We start from the raw sequence: 26,763 nt of genomic DNA, 5'->3' as shown, positions 1-26,763 counted from the left end.
TGGCAAAGAAAAATCTTTATTTAAATCTTATCAGCAGATGTCATTGCTCGTCACTGTGTCTAGTCCATAATGTCTCCAGTGATGTGAACGTTTCATGCTTAGGGGGTGAGTCCATACCGGTAAACCTGCAGCTGTCTTTGACATGGACTCATGGACCCGATTTGCCCCAAAGCAAAGGCTCAGCAGAGTCTGTCCAGGGACTGGGTTCAGTTCTGTAAGAACATGGCGGGTGGTTTCCCCACCAGGGTCATGTAGCATTGACCTCCATGATGTGGTCGTCGGTGGCGGGCAGCACCAGGACCTGCCGCGTGTGGCTGTGGTTGAACACCTGTCCGGGGCTGAAGGGCTCCAGGCGCGGCATTGCCACGCCCTTCTGCTGTTGGTCGCCGCTGCCCACAGAGTGCACACTGCCCCGGCTGCGGATGCTCGCCGTGTCCGCCTGGTCATCCAGCGTCTTGTCCAGCAGGGACAGACTGTCGTTCTCCACGCAGCTGTCTGAGGAAACAAAGTTCAAGCTCAAGTCAGCAAAGTCTCTTTGTTATAATGGAAAAAAAAAGAAAAGATCTCTATTTCTTTTCCATTGTTGTTGTTAAATCCTGGCTCTCGCATTAATGAACCATCCAACATGTCAAAGAAAACAGGCATTTAGACAACAAATCCCCAATGTGAAAAGGAAAACAAATAACGTAAATTAAAATGTTAAACTTCTGTTAACACCAATATATCTTTTGTAACAAAAAGCCTGTGTGGAGCTGGCTTTGTTAGACCACCATCTTCTTCTGTCAGTGTTACTGAAAGCATATTGCTGCTTTGTGACCAGAGTCATTTCAGCCACAGGTTCTCCCTCCTTTTTCTGCTACATAGTGTGGGAAGACAGCAAATTTGCATGTGTGCAAGAGATGACTTACCAGGGTCCGGTTGGATGGCCACTGCTGCAGTGTGAGGCAGGTACTTGAGCACTTTGATCTTGGGGAAGGGCAGGTGTCCTGCAAAGAGAGGCATCACCTCGATCTGCACCTTGTGGGTGGCCCTGGCCGCCAAAGGCATCGACACCAGCCCTGAACTCTTCCCACACACAGCCCAGTTACTGTTGCTGTCAGCCACTGTGGACACATATACATAAACGCATGAGCTGAAATCACAAAGAAATGACGTTGTGTTTGTTCTACAGTGTTAGACTCTAAAAAAAAAATGACAGTAACTAGTGTGTATGAAAGTAACTGTCTGTATTACACGTGGCCAGAACTTAAATGTGCCAGTGGCATTTAATAGGGAGGTTGTAGACTTCAACCAGCTAAACACCGCTCATCTCACCCTCACCCCTACGGTGGCTGCTACAAGTGTGAAATAAGCCAAAGGCCCTTTCTGGAGCCGATGTTTAGGTTGTCAGGTCTAGGCTCCTGTAGAAACATGGCAAGGCAACATGGCATACTGTGTGGATGTAAAAGGCTAATTCAACATAACAAAACACAACAACTCTTAGCTTCAGGTGATTATATACTAAGGAATACATAATTACGACTATTCAATTTCTGCCTCTAAATTCTACAAACAGGACCTCTACAGTGATACTTTGAAAATATGACAAAAATGTCACGTTATTGGATAAAAGAGTGCTATAATGCCCATTCGATCCGTCTCTTTTTATCTCAGACTTTGTCTATCCTTCAGAAAACCCAGATGATAAAGCGTTACCCAGACATACCTTCATACATGAGTTTGGTGGTTTTGAGACCATCAGTGTCAGTCTTGCTGTCCTCTGCCATCTCCCCCTCAGCAGGTTCAGTCAGTCGTGTTATACACATCTCCAGCCCACAGAGTAAACCAGAGCGACAGTGTTGCTCACCAGCAGGAGGCAAGATCTCAGCTCGCACGCTGTACAACGTCTGACAACATCACACAGAGGTTATTCATGGTGAAAATGTCTCTTGCTGTGCTAAGAGTAGATCTAGACTCAAGCTCACAAAATAGCACAGTACGAATATACGCGTGTTATCATACAGAATCACCTTTATAGCACCATTTGTGACATTAACCAATTTTCAAACTTGGCCTTTTCCTGCAAAATCACTTATGTCAAGCAGGAATATAACAGGCAGCTGCTCCTGGATGAAGACAGGAGATGTCTGTCCAGATATTTGGATTGCTGACAACACAATCAAAGCTTCACTTATCAAACTCTTTAGTGGAAAAGAGAGAAAAATAAAAGCTGTAAAGGACTTACAGTGACTCTCTCAAGCTGGAACTGGTAGTGAAAGGGTTTGAAGGAAGAAATGTCTTGGTTGAGCGGAGAGAAGTCTGCAGAGAAAACACACTGGAGACAGGAGGGCAAGTCGTCCTTCCACCTCACCTCCCACAAGCAGAAGACTGTGTGCTTACTGCACAAAAGCTACAAAAACAAAAAAACATACCAGACATGAAGAGTCATGCTTAACGTAGCTGTCAGAGAGTTGTACTCTGATGGCTAGGTCAATGATTTGCTGACAGCAATTGAAGTAGTTTGCATGTTTAATCAGTTTTGTGTACTCACATGAATTTTTGGATTATGTCGCATGTTGAATGCACTTAACGTAAGTCACTTTGGGTAAAAGTGTCATCTATATGACTATAATGCAATGCTTTTGAGAATACCTCCACACTGAGGCATCCTAATCAGATTACTGAACCACCTCAGTTGGCAACATTAAAATCCTGCTTTCAGATCCTGAGAAACCTACAGCCCAGTGCTGCTAAGTAAACTTCATTTGGCTACGTCATCATTTACTTTAGATCAGCCTATGAAATTAAGGGAAAGAAATTTGTATTTTCATTTTTATCCTCATTAGTATGAATGAGGTCTTAGAAACCATCTATCTAACTTCTACTCTTTCCCAATAAAGGGAATATTATAAAATGGATATATTTTTTACAAACACAACCATTTTTTTTGTCAATAGTGGTCTTCTGATCCATCCTCTAGTCACTGACATTTGTTTAGTTTTTTTCTGCTCACCTGTTGTTTTTTAGTGTTGAGGGACTGCAGCTCTAGTGATGCATGCTGCTTCTCTGTCAGCTTTACTTCTGCCAGCGTGAAGTTCACATCTGACACATTCTGCACGCACACCTGGATGTACTTCCTGTGGGGTCAGATCAAAGGTCGCAGGTCACATGTGTATGAGTTTTGGAATGGTAAAGAATGAGAGAAACACTGCTGCTTCAACACTACAGAAAGGCCCATCTTGGGAACAAGGTAAGAGAAAAATTTCTCAGCAACATGATTAATTTTTTATTTGTGACACGTACAGGCTGGCTGTGAGAAAGGAGGCTCACCTGTTACCAGCAGAAAGGAGTGAGTGTTTGGTCTTGAAGGGGATGTAGAAGGTGAGAGCAAGCAGCGTAGAGTAGATAGACCACGGACAGTCGATGGACATCTGAGCATGAATACCAGAAAACCTTTACTATCCAACCTCTTCAAGTATCGTGACAGACAGCTAACTCAGTGAAAAGGCCTTGATTTCTGTGTAGCTGATGGTTATGCTGAAAACTTTTGGGCTCTAACTATTATTTTTGTGAAAGAGTACTCTGCAGATTATTTTCTCAATGAATTGTTTAGAATAGAAAACATCTGTTAAAATATTTTAGAGATCAAAGTGACTTCATCAAATGTCCTTTGAATGATTAATTAACATTCCAAATAGTTTGCAATTCATTATAGTGTATTTATTTGAGGGCCTCACCCTCTGGTCGATGGCGGTCATGGGTGTGTCAGGGTGACTGTAGCTGCGTGGTCGATGTCGCACCTCCCCATTGGTCAGCCTCTCATTGGCGGCCCGGTCGGTACCAGACGGGATGACACACAGAACCTCCAGCTGGAACTCCAGAGTGTGATAAGGAGGGGTGGGGGGCAGGCTGATGCTGGTCACCTTCTCAGACGACTGAATGGACAGGATGCTTTCACCCACCAACTCTGAACGCAGGAAGGGGGCAGAAAAGGAAGCCATGAGAACTGTACATGTGGCAGTCAGCGAGTTTACAAGCACACCAATGTCTCGCTGTGATTCATTTCCCGCATGAACCTGTTTTTACAAAGATTACGTACACAGGAATGGCTTCATTTGGTTGATTAATAGAAAAACAATTAACAGAGGTAGATTTATGCTGGACAAGCCTAACGAGATTTTAAACATGGCTTATACAAAAAATGACACCAATGAGATGAGTCAGGAAAATCACTCATCTAGAATCATTAAATTCAAAGTTAAACCACACCTAAAACTGAAATAAACAGGTCAGCTTGTGTCAAAGATTAGCTCTTTAAATATCTGAATCTCAAATAAAGCCTTTAAAATGTGTAACTGACCAGCAGTAGGGTTGCTGATGCGGGCGGTGCAGCTGGTGGAGGGCAGGATGGGCATGGTGTCTGTGTTGCTGAGCTGCAGAGCGTCTCCTTTCTTCACAGTGTAGTGACCCGTCAACAGAGTAAACTTCACCATCTGAGGCAGACCGGCCAGCAGGGGCTCTGAAAACACAAACACAACTGCAGTGAGCGACACACAAACACACACACACACACACTGAAACACGCTGCAGTGTGGTTCATATATAATATAAAAGCAGCAGAAACACGTCTCGTTTGGGTCGGCCCGCAGCATTTTTGAGTCATTCTGTAAGAGAAATCTGTGAGCGCAGCTCTTGATTTAAGCACCGCAACTGATTTACAACACTTTTTATTTTTATTATCAAGTGAAAGAATTGAGCAAACATACTACATGTTAAAGCAAACACTGACTTAAATGTCTTGAAATTTGCAACCAATATCACACCCTCAGATTTTAGGGATTCTGGTATCCAACACAGAAAAGATTCAGACCTGAGAGAGGTTCCACGGTGAGTTGGGGCTCCTGAGAATAGACTTCATACTGGACTGATGGGTAGATATGAGGGAGCACAAACTGCACCTGACCCACTGTGGCAAACAGCTGACGCAGTGTGTAAGTACCTGGCTGTCCACTCTACAGAGAAATGATAAGAGGGAAAGAGCTAAAAATGCAAAGTTAACTGATTTATAACCATTTCTAAAGGTCACATTTTTATTTTTATTTGTTTTTTTTTTTCATTTTAAGCAGCAGCAAAGTCTCTCTTACTGGTGCTGTCAATATGATGCTGTTATTCCCGGGCTCCAATGTTACATCCTGCACTTTGAGCATCTGTGCGCCTTCCTTGATGGTAACCGCAGGAGGGCTGACACAATTGGGCGTGTCCGGCGGCGAGTTGCTGTCATGACGACGCATAACCAGATGAGTGTTTTTACACACCACTCCCGTGGAGTTGAGAGAATTGTCCGAAGGACTCCTGTCCTGAATCTCATCTAGTTCTAAAGAGGGACCAGCAGCTGAGGAGGGGGGCCCTGCTGACAAGCTGCCATGGTGAAACTCTACTGTCCCTGGGTTTGTTTGCCTCTGAGCTCCCTTCGACCTTCCATTAGTCCCTCCGCGGTCCAGGTCAAAGTGAATGCTAACAACTAGTTGCTGTACACGCACTGGCACGGGCATCAAACATCGCAGAGTGAGCTCCACCTGCAGGACGGCTCCAGAGTGCACTGAGGCTGTGGCTGGATGGAACTGTAGCCGTGTGAGCTGAGTAAAAACACCCATGCTGAGAGTCACTTTGTGCGCTGCGAGGGAAGAGAACGTGGTGTTAATGAAGACAGCAAGAAAAATATCGAGGATGTTCACAGCTACAGAATGAGTACGTAAGTGATAACACACTGTGTGGTGAGCTGATAGAAGAAAACAATAGATGACAGGCTGTTTACATATCATCCATTTTAAAACATGCATGCAAAGAGTTAAAACAACTGTTTCAAAACGTTAGATTCACCGACTGATAATGTAACATAAAGCATATGAAAGCATTATTGGAGGCTGCAGTTTTACTGAAGTCAAACATCAGTCTCATCAAGTCTGACTGATGATACAGAACAGAGAATGTAGGATTTTTCCCTTTTAAGTTCTGCGTTGTTAAGGCAAACTTGTACCATATGTGAACACATTCACTTACACTGGTCTCCAGACTTGCCAGCAAATGTCAGAATTTCTTGACAAAAGTGCTTCCTCTCTTCTGTGGTCAGGTTGACATCACCGGCTAACAAGGCACTGGTCTGCAGGTAGCTGCAGTGTTTCGTAAAGGAAACCAAACACTACAGTGCACTGATGCAAGAACGCCACCTTTATCAGGTCGACACAGGAACCTTTTGTCTACATTCCAATGCTCAATCAAGTTGGACAAGATCCTGTATCTTCACAGGGTCCAACCTACTTAAACCCCAAGTGGAAAGACAGCACAAACCAATTCAAAACTCAAAAACTTCACATGGACCAAAAAGAATGTAAAATGAAATTATCGTAATAATTACCTTAGACCTGTGCAATGGTTTCTATTACACTTGGGTAATAAAACTACTTTACTTTTATGAAGCTACAGAAAATTGAAAAGAAATATATATATACACAGGGTGTACAGTTTAATGGATTTATACCTGAATCTTTGAGTACCAAAGAGAGCTACTTATATTACAAAGTGTGCAATTCTTTATCAAAGTGCACCTTTACCATCCCGCTGTAATATCTTTTGGTATTCAAAATAAAAGGCACACAGGCCCATTGTGCAGTCTGACGGTTATTTCCTCTTACAGTATACTCCAGGCACTACTGTGATGTTGAAATATTTGGCTGTAGTTGGTTTTCATGATTTGAAGGATACTCATCAGTTCTGCCCAGCAGTTTCTGACACTCAGAGATTTTTTTCCTGGTGTGAGTGACGGGGAGGCTCCAACCTTCTGACAAGTATGACTTCAGAGCTTCCTGTAAGAAGCTTTCTGCCCGCTCAGGGTCTCCCTTCCTCCTAATAAACACACAACAACAATAAACACAGACAAATACATCACCTTGTTTTTCAGATCGATAGAAACAGATTACTGCCAGAATGTGTGCTTACAAATCTTTTAAATGCTAATTACAAGTGAAATAAATTCTAATTTCAAGTTCCTGTCACACGCATCGTGCCATATTCATGTTTTAATTTACTCTGCCTGATAAGGATGCTCCATAGGAATGTCTGAACTTACAGTTCTGGAGAAGAGGCCTAATCAACGAGAATAAATGAATACCAGAGTGGCTGTGCAGGCCCTTGAATACAGTTTTGAGGTCAAGATTACAGGCATGAAGTTAGCAGATTCCCTTACATGTAGAACTCAGCAAGACTTTTTCCCACCAGTCTGGCGGACCTCAGCCGGCCGATGGCCCTGTACATCTCCAAAGCAGCATGAGAGAGCTCCTGATGCAAGAAATGGCAAACGAGGTGGAGGTGGAGGATGGTGAGAGGGAAAGGAAGAGGAGAGAAGAGAGATAATCAACTGAACAGCTGCCACTGAGATTTCTGGGTGATTACATCAGAATTAAAAACATTTGAAAACTGACACAGGAATTAAGAGAATGTGTGCAAGCTTCCTGTTTTTCCAGATACTGAAATATAACACCAAGCTGTGGCAAGAAACTGACTTACAAGATAGTGCCTTTCAAAAGCTTCCACAGATGACAAAGCTTCTTTCAGCTTTTTGTAAGGGCTCTGCAAACTGTTGACTGCGGAGGAAGACAAAAAAGACACACACAGATATTTAATTTCGTTCAAATACGAGTCAAATTCTTCATTATGCCTAAAATGAACATGGCCGAGAAAGCGTTTCGGTGAAAAGAGAATTGTGATCCCAAATGCCCCGACACACCAAGCTGACTTAAAGAACTCGTCAGCACAGAACAACAGATGCATTATGTTATGTCTTCCGATAGAAGCTGAACTCGAATACGCTGCAGACTACAGCTGAGGAACAACATGCACATACAGGCAACAAGTACTTATAATCCAAAAACCAACAGTGACCAAATGTGAAATCTGGTGACAATCTGCTCTTCTGTTCCCGAGTTATCGCGCTGAATAATAAACAGAACGCATTACGATGTCATAGTGAAGCTGACCTTTCACTTTTAGATTTTTAGATATAAAATGTCCTCACTTCATAATTTCACTCTATTATACTCTTAAGTGAAATTTTGTCATCACTAGTAGAACGAATTCTTGAGTTATGGCTAAAAATGTGTTTGGAGGTGTGAGGTGTGAGGATGATTTCTGGAGGACGAGAACGGAAGGACGGACAGACAGAAGTAACATACATACACGTTATCTGTTACGCTGAAATGAAGAGACAAAAAAAAAAATACTAAGTCTGCACTAAATGGAAAAAAAGCACATATTAATTAAACTGAACTTCCAGTCAGTCCTGACTCTGCTGAACTGTTGCTGATAAGATCAGAGCAGAGCTGGGTCACGCTCAAGAGGGTCACAGACAAGAGGCAACCACACACACACTGCTCAAACATGACTTTCTGTTAGCTTGGTGTGCCAGGACCCTAAATCATAATCCACGTATTGATGTCACCAGTGAGAATGGTTGGGTCTGAAAGCTCACCAGTCTCAGGCCTCTCATCTCCCAATCCGGCCAGCAGATCCACAGTCCTGTTCAGATCCTCAGATGTGGGTCCCTTCTCTGACACCAGGCCACAGAGTTCCCCCAGGGACTTCAGCTGGAGAGGACACACAGGAAAATAAAGGAAACGCTGTCGTCAATTAGACAAAGACGTTTTCTAGCTAATACTGACTGTTATTGCTGTTTATATGAATGAGGATAATTATTTCATCCTCTTAAATGTTAAAGTCAGGATTTAGATTTTATAGTGCTCTAATCTGAATAAACAGACCAACCATGAGCAGACACATAACCCCATGAAAAACTTTAAAAATGTTCAGATTTGTAGTGAGAGCTTCCAGAAACATCAGTTTGTTTCATATTAACCAGGGTACCTTTCTTCAAATGTGGCTTAACTAATTCTCACTCTCACAAGCTGTTATCAGGCTGTATAATCCTGTTTATTCTCATCGCATTAATTTGCTCTTTTGAAAACAAGACTGATTCGTTAATCCTTGAGTCATGTTCAGAGCTTTTTTTTGACAATGACAACAAAAACAAGAATAATAATAATAATAATGATAATAACCAAAGTTGAAACTAAGATCATTGTTAATGTGATTGCCGTTAGATGGCTTAGGTGTGTTGAACATTGTTAGTGTCATTTTGTATTTGGAAATGAGTTCATGGCTGTTATTTACCATACAGTGTGATTGTCATGATCCAGCTCAATGAGTCAATGAGTTGTAGTTTTGCAGGTCAACTGCCATATCTTAAACATTACACAAGTGATCAAAGCCACAGCTAAAATTCTTTTTTTTTTTTTTTTTTTTACCTTGTCGGTTGCATAAGCCCACAGTCCAACTGTATGGGAGCAGTTTGCAGCCAACTGGACTTGATCACAACAGCCCTCGATCCTGTGTAGAACCTCCAAGCAGCTGAGAAACACCCAGCAGTCAAGGGCTCCCTCTAGCACAGACACCTGAACAACAACAACACAGTGACACATTCCATACTTCAATCCACATTTCAATCCTCAAATCACCTATTTTCATTCCGCTTTCTCTGTAACTGGATACACAGGAAAAGGCACAGCAACTGCACAGTCAGAGTCTGTTTACCTCTAGCAGGCGTAGCTCCTGAACACAGTTGTGCAGCAACTCCAAGGCTCTCTGGGTGACCTCCCAGGGCCTCTGGAGGAAGATGAGTAAGGTGCACTGGCGGGAGAACAGGTAACTCCTCAGATCTAACAGGCTGGCTTCACCACGCTGGATCCCATCCCTCTTCTCCATGTCAATGGGCCGTCGAAGCAGCAGGCCGCTCCAGCTACGCACTGGGGCGCAGAATGAGCCGAGCCAGTTGGCTGTATCTGCAGACAGAGGCAGACTAGTGAGATCAAAACCGAAAGTACAATGCTCCTTTGGTCTTAGAGAAATTGTTTCTTATTGTCATATTGAAACCAATCTTAGGATGGGTTGGTGTTTTCTTACCTCCAGCTCCAAAGTTAAGGACATACTGGGTAAAAAGAGCATCCAGTTCATCATACTGGACCAAGGCATCTTCAAACTGCTGCAGCATCTCAAAAACAAAGGCCAGCTCTTCCTGTATAATCACACACACGAGACACTGAACTGCAGCACTTATAAATCATAACTGCATACGAAAGAACAGCATCAACAGCATTAAAAAATCTGCAGTTAAAAGTGAAGGGGTTGCAGGTTTTCATGTCCTTTTAGTCATGACAACCTCTACTTTTCTTTCTTTGCAGGCACTCCAATCAGAAATTTAAAGTCTACGGCATCATTATTTTTCCAGGTACCTGGACCATGAAGTATTCACAGAAGCTCCAGCCAGGTTGGGTACGTTTCTCTCTGAGCGTACGCATGTCATCTTCAAAGCGGCCCAGGTTTTTGGTGAAGGACATGAGGAGGAGGGTTCGCAGCTTGAGCAGCAAGGAGTTCCAGGATTCCTGCGACCGTGACGAGTCCTTCAGAGGATCCGACAGGACGACACACCTGCATTGAAGGACATTAGCCTTTATATGGTTATGGAAGGTCACGGCAGCAACACGGGGAACTGGGAATTGACAATATCTTGTGAGGGAAGTCAGTATGTAACCCATTATCATTATCTCCTGCCAATTTTACCTAAATATGTTCATGGGAGAGGACTGTCCTCACCTGTCGTTCTGCTTGTTGCAAAAATCGCTGCGGATCTTGTCTACGATGGATGACCGTGGAAGGATATTGGTCTTGTTCTTCTTCTTATTATCGTTGGTCTCCACGACGATGATGACCCAGTCTGCTGAACCATGAACGCGCAAGCTGTTCTGCCATCTCATCATGTCCTCCTTCACTGAGGTTTTATATACTTCTGTATCCTACAATTAAGTAAAACAGATTTAGCATTCAGACAAAATGATTATTCTTCACTCACATGGCCTCACTACCCCACAAAATTACATTCAAACACAAAAATCATACATATGAACCAATACTGTATGTAAAACTCTTACTGATATTCACTGAGTAAAACTGCATGTTTAATCCACTGAGGGAGTTTCCACATTAGACGACAATGAGTGAGTTTCCACATTAGATGACAATAGAGGATTCAAATTACAAGAAGAGTGCCATCCAGCGGGGTTATATGTTATGATAAATGAACTTATTAAGCCAGAACAGCATTGCATGGTGTTGTTTTCAATGGGCTGGATCTGAATGGAGAGTAATATAATTCGTTGAGCCAGTTGTGTTATGTAACAGTGTGCACTGGCAGGGAGAGGACAGGAAGTCCTGGTGTTGCACAATGTTTTGGAAGTGAACTTTGTCAAATCATTCTTGGGTTGTGAATCTTGGTCAGCTGAATGATATTGCATTTGCAATCACATGGTCATAGAAATGACTTAAGCCCTTAACATCTGTTTTCTCTGAAATGTTTAAAGTGTGGCACTGAAGGTTTGGATTGATTTTTATGCAACACCTGTACACACCGATGGAAACCTACACTTCAGTTACACTGACTGATCAGCTCTGTGTGACTGTCCTCGTGAAGGACAGCCTGACCCAAGCGTACCACTGCCTCCTGCAGAGGATTCATTATCTTCACTGCTGTTGTGTTAAAGTTAAACAGGTTGGTACACAAACTGCATATGAATTGTGTAAAATAATTTCCTGTAATTTGCATACAAATACAGATAAGACAGGTTGGTGCACTGTGGTTTTATAACCTGTCCAGGTTGTTCACAGCTCACTGTTCAAAACAGTGAGCTGTGAACAACACGCAGCCCGCCTGTCCTCTCCAACTGCGACATTGTCATGCTGTGAGCGTTGGATTTACTGCTCTCTGTAGAAAAAGGAAAGGCGAGCTGCAGTCCTGACTTGCTGCCCCGTTCACTCTGCTTATACTGTCAAGACTTTGTGGACGTGTACAGACTGTGTTAGTCGGACATCTCGCTAAATTTCCATTTAACTTTATTACACCTTTTACAGCAAGACAACCTGTACTTTTTTTTTTACATCCCACAGTTTGCTTCTTTATTTAAAACATTTAAAAGGGAGCACACTCTACTCTGGTGACTTCATGGTTTACGAAACTGTGCAGTGAAGTGGCGGTAAGAAAGGACTGGCTGATGAGATGGACAATCTAACACAACCTGTAGGTCTGTGTTTGCACACAAATTAAAGTAATTAGACTTTAAATTTTTTAAATTTTTGCAATGAAAAGCTCCTGTAAGTGTAATATCATGTAAGTGAAGAAGAGCTGTCAGCAGCATTTTGAGAAGGCTAATAACTTCAATCCAGCACGAAACTGAAAAGGTTTATTCACTGTACAGTGTCAAAACAGAAAGAAAATCCGACAGTTAAAACAAATGACTTTATTGCTATGGCATACTGGCTCACTACTCCCTCACTAGAGGCAGAGTCGTTAGGAAATGTCACGAGTCACAAGCTGATGACAGCACTTCCTTAAACAAACCAGCTGCACAGTCAGCAGCAGCAGGTTCCTGCTTCCCTTCTTGTTTTTCTCCCATCTGCCTTCCCTAAGGACGCTTGTAAAGTAGATGTCAAGTTCAGTTTAAGGCTGTGAACTGCACAAAATGTGCGCAATAACGCAGATGTATTTGAAAATGTATTCTTTTCTCCTTCCATCACACAAAGTTGATCTTTCTTCACAAAACTGGACGGGAAAAATAAAGCCTTTCAACTGCTTTTGTGTGCCAACATTCTGCCACCACGATCTTCACTCAGCAAACCTGCATATCCTATATATCTCACATTATACGTTTGCAGACAGAATGTCCATAAATAGTCATCTATTCTTAGAGGAAAGGCAGATGCTGCCTACCTCCCAGAACACATGAAATAAACAAACGGTATCAGGATTCTGCTCCTGTGACAGAAAAAGTCAGGTTGCACTAACATTACAAAACAGAGTTTGTGTTGCTGCCACCAGTCTCTGGTTTAATCAGTCTGCATCTAAGCATAATTCAAACAGCATAGTTCAAATTAATTTATCTATATCTGAAGTGTCAGAAAAGTGTCTGTTATGATAACACAGTCCAAAGTCTCACTGAAGCAGCATATTTTCACGAGTCTTCGCTGACAATAAGTTTTCATGACCACAAATTAAATCATTATTCATAAAGTCTGACAACAAACAGAAAAAAACGATCACAATGACATCTTATGCACGGTGTGTTGTGACTATACAACAGATTAGCACTCAATGTTTTGCACCATCTGTGCAAAGCTGTGAGTTGCCAAGTTTTAAAACAAGTGTCCTCCTGTATCTTAGTACACTCTGATAATGCATAGTACAATAATGAATATTACCCAGTATCGTTTGAGTAGGTTGTGTGTGTGTGTGTGGGTATGACATTTAAGCTACTCACACAGCAGTCAGTCCAGTAGATGTGGAGGAAGGGGAAGGTAAGGAGAGCCTTGTTGCCCTCCTTGGGGAGCAGCTCCTCTTTAAACTGGACAAAATTAGCTTCAAGGTGGATCATTTTTGGTGCACGGCCGTATGTCCTGCACAGAAAAGACAGGGTTTTATAGTTGATGAATTTTATTTTTATCGCCCTGTGACAGAACACCTATTCTTCATTTTTTTTCAGGATTAAAACCCCTTTAACACAGTCAAACTCCAGAAAAAAACATGAACACTGAATCCTCAATCTGGCACTGGATCAGCAGCATAGTTTAAAAGAAAACAAAAATGAAAAGTAAAAATTCTGTTTATTGTCACAGTTTTTGCCAATACAGTCCCTTGTCAGATCACTAGCCTGAAGAGACTAGTTAACTTGAGACAGACTATTGCAGTATTTCTAACTCAACCTGTTTTGCTTGATGATCAACTTCAAAAACTGCTTTGTTAACTTTCTGTTACTGAAAAGCATGACATTAAGACCCAGTATGTAAAACATATACATATTCTTCTATAACAGCACATCCTTCCATTTAACCTTTAATGACATTCATTGTTGTTGATCTCACTCTTCAAAAACCAGCACAACACAGATGACAGTATACAGATACATCTGTCATATTCATGGTCAACAATCTCCATCTCAACAGATGAAAATGCGTGTTAGGTCACATGACATCACATCAATACTCTAATACTCATATCTGATATCATTAAATGAAACACTTTTACTTCCTGTGTCTGTGTCTATTAAACTCCAGCACATTATCAATACGTGACCAAAAATATGGTGCATGGTGTGATGATGTTACATGTTGGCCTCCCACGCTAAAAGCATATCCACTGACATTAACAGAGGGGTGGACGAAAAATTGAAGAGCAGACCATTAACGACGCCCTCCAAAATGACCACAGACCTCACTAAACATTGGCAACAAAAACTGAAAGCTTGAAAGCTTTACAGTGATGTTCATCGCAATATTTTTCATGCATTCGCCGTGACAGTACTCGCCTCCTCCACTCCATTGGCTCCCTGGGAAGTTGTTGGGCCAATGAGGTATAGAGAGACGTAAACAAGCTCTGGTCTCCAGCACCTGTGATGACAAGGGAAGCATAAAGGGTGTTTGGTCAGAACAAAAAACTCGGAAACTGAAATCTATTATCTACCCATTATCATAAAAATTAATCACTGGTTTTGTTTAGTGCCCCAAATTTTATCTGATTACTTAAGCATAAAAGACCATAGAGGATATTTTGGGCAAAATTAAATCTGCACAAAAATACAAGAACATTCAAGGAAGCCTCATATTTTTTCCTCTCCAATGCACTGATGTTTTCAGAGTCAGCACAGTGGCATTACTGAGGAAAAACTGTGTCAGGAGGTGTATATATTTAGCAGACCTAACAAGGTTCACCACAGTGCTCTCTTTATCTGCTCTCTCCCTGTGGATCTACATGATGCTCTTCCTTGAAAAGGTAAAATTGTTTTACCATGTATTGAGGTCAGTGTTTGCAGCATAAATTCTCATCTCTTTTCAAAATGCAAACATACTCTTCCTCTCAAACTTTATAGAAATTTTTACTTTTCTCCTGTATGTCTTGTGAACATCACTCAACTTTTCAACCGGTTTTGTCCTTTACAATAGAGTAAAGCCTTAAGACTAACGAGCACCAGAGGTTCACCACCAGCCAAATGTGAGTTATTTTGTGTAGCAGCAGGTGAATTTTCTCAACCAGCCATGGTCATGGGTAAATTAAAGTGATGCAAAAGTGATCTGTGACAGACCACAACATGCACTGGGCCACGTGTTTGCTTGTTTCACTTTGACACTATTAAAGAGAACAGCCAGGTGGACTTATATGTTAAGCAAAGGGCACCGCCTCCCCCTCGTGTGAAAGTGGTTGCTAGTGAATAGTGGTTGTGGTGAAAGGATGAAGAGGAACCTTCCTTTTGGTCATGAAAAGAAATATTTTAAAAAATTAAAGTGAATTGCACCACACCACGACCACATAAACTTTTGTTCTTTCCTTTCCATTTAATTTCATGTCATTCATTCATTTTCTATACCGCTTATCCGGCAGGGTCGCGGGGGGACTGGAGCCTATCCCAGCTGACTACGGGCGAGAGGCGGGGTACACCCTGGACTGGTCGCCAGTCAGTCGCAGGGCTGACACACACAAAGACAGACAACCACACAATCATACCTGGGGGCAATGGAGAGTAGCCAATTAATCTAATGTTTTCTGTATGTTTTTGAGATTTCCCCAGAGAAAACCCATGTAGACACAGGGGGAACATGCAAACTCCACACAGAAGGGCCCAGAGCAGGATTCAAACCTGGAACCTTTCTGCTATGAAGCAACAGTGCTAAACACTGACACCACCATGCCGCCCCATTTCATGTCATGTCACCCAGAATTCAGAACTATCCCCAGGTTGTGTCATGGATTTTATTGAAAAACTTCATAGAAAATCTTCTACTACATCCATGTATCCAAATGTCTCCAAAAGCCTTTAACTCTCGTCTAAATGTTTCTTCAGTTAGGAATTTTTAAAGTTGGGCTCTCAAAGCTAAATTTTATATTTTTTGTGATTCCTTGCATGCGTATTCTAAGTCTCATCAATTGCTTATTTTTCCACTGGATTTGGCTGAAATTTGTATTGATCATTCAAGAAACCCTAAGGATAGTTTGTATTCATGTAAGTAGTTGGTACAGAATGTATAGTAATCAAATAAATAACATTAAAATTAAAATGTTTCTTTAAAATTTATTATTATAGCTTTATCAACTCAACAAGTTATTTGGTCCTGTGTAAAAACTGAGCACCACAGGTCTTGCTAAATATATATGTGCACTGAGTACTGACATGAACTGTGAGGTCCTCGATGAATTGGTGTGGAATAACCCTAATGTTGCGTTGATGTGTTTGCTTGCAGCGTCTCCAACTAGTCTGCCTTGCTAAGCTCTTGTTTGTTTACGCGCAACAACTGTGTTCTCTGACTCTGTGTCTGACAAAAGAGAGTGAGATACAACTGCTTATGACGCTTCATAAATACCAGCAGGAAACTAGGTCTAGAAACTGCAACTCTGTATGGACCACCGTGGTGCAGATGAACACGGACCTTTATGCTGAACAGAATTGGACATGATGGCACTCAGTTTACATAATTTGCACTCCATGCACATAATTTATGAACATGTGTATAATAAAGCAAGACGATGTCAGCATTTTTCTTAAGAGTTAAATATTTAACTCATGAAATAAAAAAGCCTATTGCTAGCTGTATGGAGCCAGATAATTTATTCTTCACAGTTGTTGTGTAACATTTGAAAACAAGTCCTCAGATTCTTCAACTGTTAATGAGAGTGCTGCAATGATGCTTTGCTGTCAAGCTCCAGAAATGTTCTGTAGACTAAGAAATTTGGAGCTGAGTAGATAAGGGCTGAATTTTGATTATTGAGGACACTATCCCTTTAAGTGTGTGAGTGATTTACTCATTTTTAAAACTTCCATTTCTATCTTTTCTGTTAAATTCCTTCATTTTCATATGATTCATATGTCAGGGCACATTTCATGCTTTCTACTGCTATTATGCTTTAGGGAGCTTCATATTGAGTTGTCTGTGCGGCAAACAGTTTTCTGCCCAGCAGTATGAAACCACTGAGCACAAAGAAAATTAAAAAACAATACATTGAGTGTGATGTCTCTTGAAAGGTCTGTTATCTAGATCAATCATTTTTAAGACACAGGAATTAAACCTATAGAGTTGGACGTATTCACTCAAATCAAGTCCAGATTATATCCCAGATTCACAAGTTTGTCCCAGAGGGTTTTACAATCTGCAAAGCATGCATCAGACCCAGTTTCATCACCATGCCTCTTCAGTTTTACACAGCAACAGCTATAAAATTATTAACTGTGAGAGAGCAAAAAAGCTTGGGTTCGCTGCTTCAGGGACCCAACAAAAAGTTGATCACCCTTGAGGGGCAGGACTAGTCTATTTTATCAATCAGTCAGTCAATCAGATTCCTTTATTCATCCCAGAGGGGAAATTCTTCTTTTATTTCCAATGTTCTCATTTGGTTAACAACATTAAGTCATTACTACAACAAAATATGTCTAAATCATTCACAATTCAAGATACAAGTACTCCAACCTGCTATCACAGTAGAGTGTCCTATACTACATAGAAGCTTCATGACAACAGGGTATCAGCCATTCCTGTTGGAAAGACAAACATTTGGTCTTTTTCAGCATAACTTGGAGATCACACTTCACAAGGGCTTGTAAGTGTAAGTCCAGCCCTGAGCTCAGCTCATCCTGCTCCATATGGAGAACAGTCCTCAAGTACTGCAACAGCTTTGCTGTGGCACTGCACCCACACAACACTGAGATTACAGCACTGAAATTCAACTTCAGTTAAAGGGGTTTAAAAATTTACAGTAACATTTGCCATATGCTGTGGGATCCACTTTTGAGGTTGGTCCTCAGAGCAAACTCCAGTCCTGTGGACCAGGCTCTCAGCTCTCTATCTATGATGGGTAGAATCCCCAGGCTAGCTCACTGATAATGTGACTTCAATTTCACAGCCAGTGCCCAATTTCAGAAATGCTCGTTCATGTGGGCTTTTGATACACAGTCACTTGTAGGACTGACGTACTACAAGCTACAATGGAACTAGGCCACATCCAATGTATCAAATAAAAGACCTTTCTTTAAACAACTCCCATAGGTAAACAGGACTCTGTTCTACAAGTTCTACTCTGTTCACTCGGTGTTAATGTAAACACCCTCAAACATTATCAACATGAACTTCAGTACTTAAACCTTGTAGTGAGCTCTATTTAAAAAAAATTCTAAATCCACGGTGCTCAAGCTAGGCCAGCATATTTCCCTGTGTTAACCATTTGACTGCAGTTAGCCGTGCCGCCCTCTTTCTGACACCTGGACATGTCCGAAGCATCACTTGATGGAGATATAGTTCTCTGAATCAGAGAAAAACTGCATGATATGTCAGTATTTGAGTAATTTCCACATACAATCAATCAAGTAACTAAATACAAACCACCAAGAAAAAAATAAAACATAGTAAAAATAAAATAAATAAATAAACATAGTTTATTCCGGGAGCTGACAACGGAAGTTGCAAATGAAAAGAAACTTCAAACCTTTATTGTCAGTATATTTTTACATACACCGAAATTCTTTCTCTGCATTTAACCCATCACTGATTGAACACACACACATGCAACATGCAGTGAAACACACAGGAGCAGTGGGCTGCCATTTCAAGCGCCCGGGGAGCAATTGGGGCTTAAGTGCCTTGCTCATGGGCGCATCCGCTGGCTAACCTGGGGGGGGAGAACCTGTGGCAGCTAGTAAACAAAGCAATTTGGAGGTCTTTTAAATGTGGCATGAGCCTGAATGGTTCTTTGTTCTGATCTGAAACTAGAAGCCTAAGCCTAAAGTCACTGTTAAAATGTAGCAATATCAGAGCTGGGCATTGCTTTAAAAAAATCAGGTTACCAGTACCAATACCAGCACCCTTAAAGTACATACAGATACTAATAGAGAACTTTATTCAATACCCTTCAGGTGAATGGAAGTACTCAACTGTGTGAAATGTCACCACTAAACTCCTAACTCAGTCAAATACACGGCGCTCATTCGCATCACCTCACCAGCTTTTTATTTATAAATGTACGAATCAGTTTTCAATCATGTCTAACACTTAATTCTACAGTTAAATATTTGCATCGATAATTATGTTGCTGGAGTCTTATAAATAAGCTACTGTTTGAACAACCTCAGAGTTACTTTTTAACAAAACGTACTTTATTGTTTCAGTAAAAACTCAAACCTTGAACCCTGATGTCCACAATTTTAGGACTCTTCTACCTTGTTTTTTTATATAAAAATCCACTACAATAGAGCAATTTAAAAAACGGAAATAGGAAAACTCGTTACGTTGCTTTCTATGCTTAGATCAGGTGAGGGAGGATTTTGAGAAATGATTTCAAAATTGTTCATTGTGGTGAAAGAGTCTTTGGGAACATGCCCTAAAACAGATCATTTTTACTATGCAAGTTATACATAAGGCTTTCTGAATCTAATCATCAACGCAAAATTCACAAATGTGACAGTAATTATTTTCAAGGCATACACCTGAGTGTGGACATCACAGGAAATTCAGGTGTTCCCCGGATCCAATTTGGGACATTCTGTGTCTCGGGTTTGAATGAACTAACAGATCCACTGAGGAACTTTGACACTTATCATTGTGTGTTATATTCCTTTACAGTGCATCTGTCCACCCATGTACTGGGGCACCTTTGGATAACACTATCCTAAAAATGGAGCTGGAGCTCTAGCTGGCACCCACTAGAGTCGGCTCCTAAAATAAACCCTCCAAGAAGCTTCCGTGAGACTCCAAAGGATTTATGAATGGCAAAATGATCCCACCGCCCATACATCATGACAACAACTATATGAGCTCCTAACAGAGGAAACTATAGCTGTCCAGCAGGGAACAAGATGATATCCTTCCCAAAACTGCAGCAACTATCCGTGACGTTATGTCGTTAGCTAGGCCTGTTAATCAATGTAGCTACTAGCTAGCTGAACGAGATACCGTTTTCAATATCAACATTCTCCACTGACAGAGGTGCAGTACTTATGTATTAAAATCTTACTGATTTGACAAGTAAAAATTAAGCCACCAGTCACCAAACACACGGACAGTGTCTCCAGGCTTGTTAATATCAGGGTACCAGCTAGCTTAGCTAAAACGAGCTAATGAATACAGCTAGCTTGCTAACTGTCAAGACCAGAAAAAATAAGACTGAACGTCTCCAGTTAATAAACACTCACATGTCACAATCGGCTTGTTTTCCATAGTGTAGATGATCGGCCTTTCCTCTTGACACTCCATAGATGTTAGCGGTCGTACTCCATGAAAATGACATACAAACAGAGCTTTATCATTAGTAAATGCTTAAGTATGCAGTTGTGTTGAATCGATGGGGCCTGTGTCCCCTCTGCACTTCCGGGAAGTGCGTAAACTTTGCGTCATTAAAGGGCCAACCTGTGTTTTTATGAACCACATTACAGGTGTATTATTAAAAAGTTTGTCTTGGAGGTGACAATAAGCTTGTAAGTTAGTGTAGTTTTGAATAATGAAAGAAGTATTCGGATCTTTTAGGCCTACTTCAGTAAAAGTAGCAGTAGTAGCAGGCCTACCACTTTCTCAGGTGTATTCAGGGACAGGTTTAAATCAAGCATTCAAAAGTCCATAAATATGCTTCTAATCTGAAAAACGTAATATCAAAAGTAAAACGTTTATATACTGAAGAATGCTCCCTGACAATGTTATATAGTTAAATATTATAATATTGCTTTATTAACACAACAGTCTGCGGGTTCTTTTTTGTGGTTGTGTGATGGGGGCATGGGGCTACATCTTTGTTCATATATTCTGTTTGGATCACAAAATGTGCCTTGAAAAAGATAAAGAAATTCTAGGAAAAATTACCCTGCAGGTAAGGTGTTTGTTATGAGAATTAAATAATAGGAAAAACAGTTAAGCTGCCACCTTAGACATAATGTATGGTGACGATTTCACCAGCAATTTGTATGAATTCACAAACAGCAGCAAACCTTTTCACAAAAGTAGTTATCATAATGTTTGTGGGCTTATAACATGAAAAAATACACGAAAATATGGGTTACTACTACTACTATTACTATTGTGCAACAAGTTCAGGATAACCTCACAAAAATCTAATATCTAATAACAAGGGATTGCATTTCATTTTCTTTGTAAACTGAACACCATTTCACGAAACAATATCTGTCGCTGTAACATCTTACAATGCCATTGCAGTTTGTCCCAGAAAGAGCTTGTTATCAATTTATCGACATCCAACCAAACAAAAATAAGTATTTTATCAAATTAAAAACAACACTTCGTTCTTGATGATAGACATTCACCTACGGTGGGAAATACAATGCTGCCATCTAGCGGTACAGTTATACAGCAGAAACTGTGGCAACGAGATGCTAAGGTTTTCCTTATTTTTATTAATATAAAACAGACACACGCATATAGGAAGATATACAAACTTGGATTTTTTTAAAATTTATTCTCATTTTCAGTTATTTTGTTTTATTTTTCATTATTTTTTTTCCCCTCTTCATCTTTCTGCCCCATCTCTCTTTTCTCTGAATCTCCTTCAGTATCTTCCCTCGCCTCTTCCGATTCTTCTTTTCCACTTTTCCCTTTTCTCTCATCTCCAGACTCAGTCTCAGCTCCATCTCCTTTCCCAGGTCTGTCATCCCCTTTCTCTCTGTTTGTCTTTCCAGCATCTTCTTTTCCTTTCTCCTGACTGTCTGATTCTTTCTTTTCCACATCCTCTTTTGTACTTTTGGTGCTCTCTCCATCGCCTTCTTTGGTCACATCATTACCATCTTCTCCCTGTACCTGTGTTTTTGCCTTGGCATCTGAACCCTCTTCTTCTCCCTCTGCCTCCTCTCGCTCCCATCCAACTTCCCTTCCGACCCCTTCACCTCTTCCCTTTGTCCTCTCTCCATCTTCTCCACCTTCTTGCAGCTGAGGTTCCAATGCTGCCACTTCCCATTCCAGCTGCTCCACTCTGGCCTGCATCTTGCGGTTGCTGGACTCTAATTCCACCATAAGTCGAGCTAATTTTGTTTGCAGGATTTCCAACTTGCTTTCCAGCCTTTTTATCTTGGTTTCAACTTTCTCTGCCTCCCTTTCCTCTCCCTCCCCACTCTCCTCCAACATGCCCATCTTAGTGAGGATTTGTCTGCCTTTCTCCTCCAGGAGGCGTTTGGCTGCAGGGAACTCGGACAGCACATCTGTCAGGTCCTCTTTGGACAAGCTGAACAGGTCAGAGTGGCCGATGCTGCGGATGTTGGCAGTTCGGCGATTGCCTGACTTGTTACCTAAAAAGGAGCATGTTGGGATTTCTTTAAAACTTTGGTGAAGTGAAAAAATGTATATCAAAAGAGAGAATGTATTGCATGTTTGTCATCAATCGCCTACAATAGTCTTCTACCTTTTTACACTGTTGACTTGGCAAAATTCTTTTTCTGAATTTTTTTTTTCAAGTATAAAGTATAAATTAAAATTTATTTTACACTATGATGGTCTATTCACCACATGCATGAATGAATTGAACTGTTGTGCAAATGTGCAGTGTGTTTACATATAACATTTAACTTACCTTTGATGTTCAGGATACTAATTTCTCCAAAGAAATTCCCTTCACTCAGCACAGCAAACTCTGTAACCCCATCGTCTGCAACAACAGCAAGTTTTCCCTCTTTGATGATGTACATTTCGTGGCCTACATCTCCTTTCCTGCAGACGTATTCTCCTGGGCTGAATACCTGTAAGGAAAAAGGGCATGAGAAACCTTTTCATTCTGAAACAATTCTTAATTGAAAGCATTTCCGATGTATTGGATAACAGAGCAGGCAAAGCAATATGGTTGAATTCAAATTTACAGAATATTCCATTGAGCTATTGCATATTGAACCTGAAAGTAGCAAGTTCAACACAGGTTGCAGGTGAGAACACAATGTGATGTGCTATGCCAAAAGCAAGTATTCCAGGCAAATTAATTTGTAAGATGAAAAGCTTTATTATTTCCACTTTTTAGATCTCAACCTGTAGGTATATGGCTACACACCACCACAAACACATACCCTGTGACTGCCATCTTTTATTCCCTGACCTGAGGTGTTAGTTTAAGCACCAGCTCCTCCAGCAGACTTTTCTCACAGTTCTGGAAGATGGTGACTTTGGTGAGTGTGGGAAGGTGAACGCTGACAGCGATCTCTGTCCTCAGGTGTACAGGCAGCTGCGACAGGATTTCATTCTCTCGCATGATCTTCTTGTTGATGTGAAGGTGCTGGTACCAGTTGTCGATACGTTGTCGAAGCTCTTTGCTAATGTGATGGCTACGCAAGTATGCCTTGACCTGAAAGAGGAAAAGAAGAACTTCAATTTCTATAAAACAAATGACGACCATCCATTCCTTTCTTTCATTTAACTTTGTGTAATATCATATATTTTACCAAAAAAGAAAAAAAAGAAATTTTCCAACTTGCCAGCTCATGGTTCGGGAAGAAGACATTATCACGGTCCCTTAGGCTTGTGATGACATTTCCAACATTTCCAACAATTGAAGCAAACACCAGCACAGCAATGAGCAGATCTGCAATCATAAACAAGTACTCCTCTTCCCTTTTTGGTAGGGGGGTGTCTCCTACTGTGGTGAAAATCTGGGCAGAGAACCAGAAGCAGTAAAAGTACTGACGACGCATGGAGGCAAACTCCGGGTCGGTGATGTTGGGATAGACCCAACGATCACTTCCAAAGCCAATGTAGCTGGATAGTGCAAAGTAGAGACAAGCATTCCAGTGGATCAGTACAAAGATGTAGATCATGAGCTTGGAGATGCGGAAGGTGTTGGGGTAAGAGGTTCTCGTCTCCATGCGATCGAGGGCCTCGTTGAGTCGTGGCATGCGCAGAAAACGATTGATCCTCACCAGCGGAGTTTGGATGCCAAAGACAAAATAGAGGAAGTCGGTGGGCAGCAGGGAAACCAGATCCCTTAAGAAACGTTTAGAGTGCAGGTAGCGTTTCTTCAGCTGAGTTAGGTCCTTGATCAGGATGCCCTGATCCAAGTAACCTGGGGAAAGAAGAGCAAGAGTTAAAAAAGCACAGAGTACACTTCATACACTTGTACCATTGCCTAATAAAAGAACAGCTTGGCACCAACTACTAAAGATTATCAAATTCTTCTGACTTAATCACAAATGGAATGTTACAACCGCAAAGATTCCCATGTCTATGACTTCCTCATCAGCCAAAAACTCAAGATGGTTTCACCTCATCTCACCTCATGAAACTGTTTTAAAAATTAACTATTTAAAAAACTATTTAGAGTGAAGTCTTTTAGTTTGTAATTAGCTTGATCAGAAATGTTAAGGTATATTACATCACTTGTCTATATAGACAATTGGTTTATTGTTGTATTTATTATTCATTTTTGTTACAGTGCTCCCGCCCGTTTTACATTTGTATAACAGCATATGTGACAAATGAAAATTAGAATTTGAAGAATCACATTCTATATCATAGACTGAATCAAAATACACAACAATGAAATATTTACCTGTGTGAACAGTGATGATCATATCAACCATATACATGATGTCTGACAGATAGTCCAGTGTCAGCCACACAGGCAGGTAGCTCAGTGCAATTGCAGTGAAGCACGTCCTGAGAAAACATAACCAATGAATTTAGGTGTCAAGGGATGTCCAATGATTATACAGGTTATATTTCCAGATACATAATTATTCTTTGATATTGATCATATTCGATGTTAATATACCTCAAAATGATGATCACTGAGTTGTAGACAATGGGCAAGATCATGATCTGTAGCCAGATGTAATAAAACTGATCTGCTGGATCAACCACCCACTCTTTCCAGCTGAGAGGGGAGTGATGATGAAGAGAGAGTGAAATGAAGATTTACAACTTGTCATGTCATCAGTCATGATGGTATTGGTGTTGAGCAATCACACAGAGATTGTGGTTTATGGTTTTTATATAATGAATAATAGGCTGAATGTTACCACAATCTGTCACAGCATGATGTCTTTAATGCTTAAAAACCTAAACATCCATCTGTAATTTTAAACTATGAGTTGGCAGATGCTTTTTTTAGTTGTTTGACCAATTAAAATCCAATACAAGATTATACAGTTAAAGACAAATGCTCTGATCATGGATGATATACTAAATGTAACTGTACTAACTGACTCATAGCAAATATCAAATTAAAAATATTCAAAGAGATCACAAATCTCTTTTTCCTTCTTTTTGTAAAAATGAATAGCCCAAACATTAATTACTCACTTAATTTTGAACTTCTGATCCAGACTGGTGTTACGTTTCTCTTCATCCTTGACTCCATCTTCTTCTTCCTCATTCACTTTCTGTCCCCGATGCCACCTGAGCAGTCTCTGCCACTGGTTACCTGTAACACTAATTACACCTGTTTTATCCATTCTCCAAAGTGTACCCTTAAATTAATGCATTTTTTAAATGAGGATGACCTTTGCTCTTGCTCTTATTCCCTGCATGAGCGTTGCACTTTCTCGGACAATAAACCAAACAGCCTTGTTGACTTGCATCAGGCAATGCTACGTGGTTCAGGTAACAACAAACCAGGTCTACCGGAGCACTGCCTGGTGATGCAGGTCTCTATGGAGGCAAGTCACAACACATGGCAATTGTCCTCTGGGAATTCCTCCTTCCCCTAGAAAACCAGCAATGTCCTCCTCTGCACACCCACAGACATCATACAATAACTGCAGTGTTGAACCCGAACTACAGAGAATGTGTCACTATATACAGAGTGTACAGTATACAGTATGCATGTATAAATATAAATATACCACATTAACATATGAAACACGTAACAAATTTGAAAGTAAAACTGTGAAAATTAATTTGAAAACCATGAAAACCATGTTTCATTATTACAGATGTTATGCTATATAGGCCTGTAATGTGTCTACCCAGTAATGCTACATTAAGTTGTTAAAATTCACTGCACCTTAACTAATTCTATATTTGACCAGCTTTAAAATTTTTGTGTAGACCTAATTTATGTTTGTACTTTTACGTAAGTGAAACTTTGAGTGCAGAACTTTTACATTGTGGATTTGGTGCATCTTCCAACACTGCTGAACTGCTGGATCAGTCTGATGGTCTGATTAAAGTGCACTGACCAGAAAAACTGAATCTTCACAGGCTGACACAGAGCATCACAGAAAAAAGCAATCCCAACTCACTCCCACTTCACTAACTTTCCCCCTTTAGAGCTTTTGGCTGCTTATTTTCTATGTCAAGAATGAACTTTGATGTTTAACTTTTACAAATAATGCCATAGTTATGGCATCAGGGTTATCTCAGCTAGGCCTTGAGATTTCTTTTTTATAACTGAAAGCTTGTGTTACAAAGTGAATGTGTTTCAATTTAATGCATTACATTTTAAAGTAAGGGAGGTTCTATTATTAAAGGACGCTACTGTGCGGCATTTGAGGAGGTGTAAAAAGCTGCAGTTCAGAGCTTGACACATAGTAAGGATTGAAAGTCTCTTGTTCTGCTTAATGCGTTTCTTGTGAGTCCCCCAACTTAATTGAAGTACAATAATAAACTGAAGTGCCCCTTTACGCCAGCATGAACAAGGATGGTTATATGGGATAACTCATATGGACGACACGATGA

At 40.8% G+C, this 26,763-nt stretch overlaps 2 protein-coding genes across 2 annotated transcripts; both read right to left on the bottom strand.

Annotated features, from left to right (window-relative positions):
- Window positions 1-20,495, bottom strand: trappc10 (trafficking protein particle complex subunit 10). Its single transcript, XM_046404183.1, has 23 exons — window positions 20,301-20,495; window positions 14,439-14,520; window positions 13,395-13,530; window positions 10,681-10,880; window positions 10,320-10,515; window positions 9,991-10,102; window positions 9,622-9,869; window positions 9,336-9,482; window positions 8,504-8,618; window positions 7,543-7,619; window positions 7,223-7,314; window positions 6,742-6,882; window positions 6,040-6,149; window positions 5,124-5,653; window positions 4,850-4,991; window positions 4,340-4,498; window positions 3,717-3,946; window positions 3,310-3,410; window positions 2,993-3,116; window positions 2,225-2,389; window positions 1,706-1,886; window positions 909-1,103; window positions 1-495 (listed from the first exon to the last, which is right to left on the bottom strand). Exons 1-23 carry the CDS (start codon window positions 20,359-20,361, stop codon window positions 248-250), a joined length of 3,792 nt encoding a protein of 1,263 aa, XP_046260139.1. The 5' UTR covers window positions 20,362-20,495; the 3' UTR covers window positions 1-247.
- Window positions 20,496-21,170: 675 nt separating this feature from the next.
- cnga4 (cyclic nucleotide gated channel subunit alpha 4) lies at window positions 21,171-25,917 on the bottom strand. The gene is made up of 7 exons (XM_046404203.1): window positions 25,387-25,917; window positions 24,857-24,958; window positions 24,635-24,741; window positions 23,565-24,148; window positions 23,189-23,434; window positions 22,676-22,841; window positions 21,171-22,394 (listed from the first exon to the last, which is right to left on the bottom strand). The coding sequence occupies exons 1-7, from the start codon at window positions 25,536-25,538 to the stop codon at window positions 21,595-21,597; spliced, it is 2,157 nt and encodes a 718-aa protein (XP_046260159.1). The 5' UTR covers window positions 25,539-25,917; the 3' UTR covers window positions 21,171-21,594.
- Between the last annotated feature and the right edge of the window lie 846 nt (window positions 25,918-26,763).

This window comes from Scatophagus argus, chromosome 11 (assembly GCF_020382885.2).
Source record: "Scatophagus argus isolate fScaArg1 chromosome 11, fScaArg1.pri, whole genome shotgun sequence".
In the NCBI taxonomy this organism is placed as follows: Eukaryota; Metazoa; Chordata; class Actinopteri; family Scatophagidae; genus Scatophagus; species Scatophagus argus.
Note: the sequence above shows the minus strand (reverse complement) of the source record. Positions and strands in the feature narration are given on the sequence as shown.

Excerpts from the sequence above, each read along its gene's own strand:
- trappc10 (XM_046404183.1), bottom strand. The coding sequence starts at position 20,361 with ATGGAGTGTCAAGAGGAAAGGCCGATCATCTACACTATGGAAAACAAG. Across the intron at positions 10,516-10,680 it reads TGCAACAAGCAGAACGACAG|GTGTGTCGTCCTGTCGGATC; the intron begins GTGAGGACAGTC and ends CCTTCAATGCAG. Across the intron at positions 7,315-7,542 it reads CTTTTGAAAGGCACTATCTT|GAGCTCTCTCATGCTGCTTT; the intron begins GTAAGTCAGTTT and ends TTCTTGCATCAG.
- cnga4 (XM_046404203.1), bottom strand. The coding sequence starts at position 25,538 with ATGGATAAAACAGGTGTAATTAGTGTTACAGGTAACCAGTGGCAGAGA. Across the intron at positions 24,149-24,634 it reads GATCATCACTGTTCACACAG|GTTACTTGGATCAGGGCATC; the intron begins GTAAATATTTCA and ends TTCTTTCCCCAG. Across the intron at positions 22,842-23,188 it reads TGCTTAAACTAACACCTCAG|GTATTCAGCCCAGGAGAATA; the intron begins GTCAGGGAATAA and ends TTTTCCTTACAG.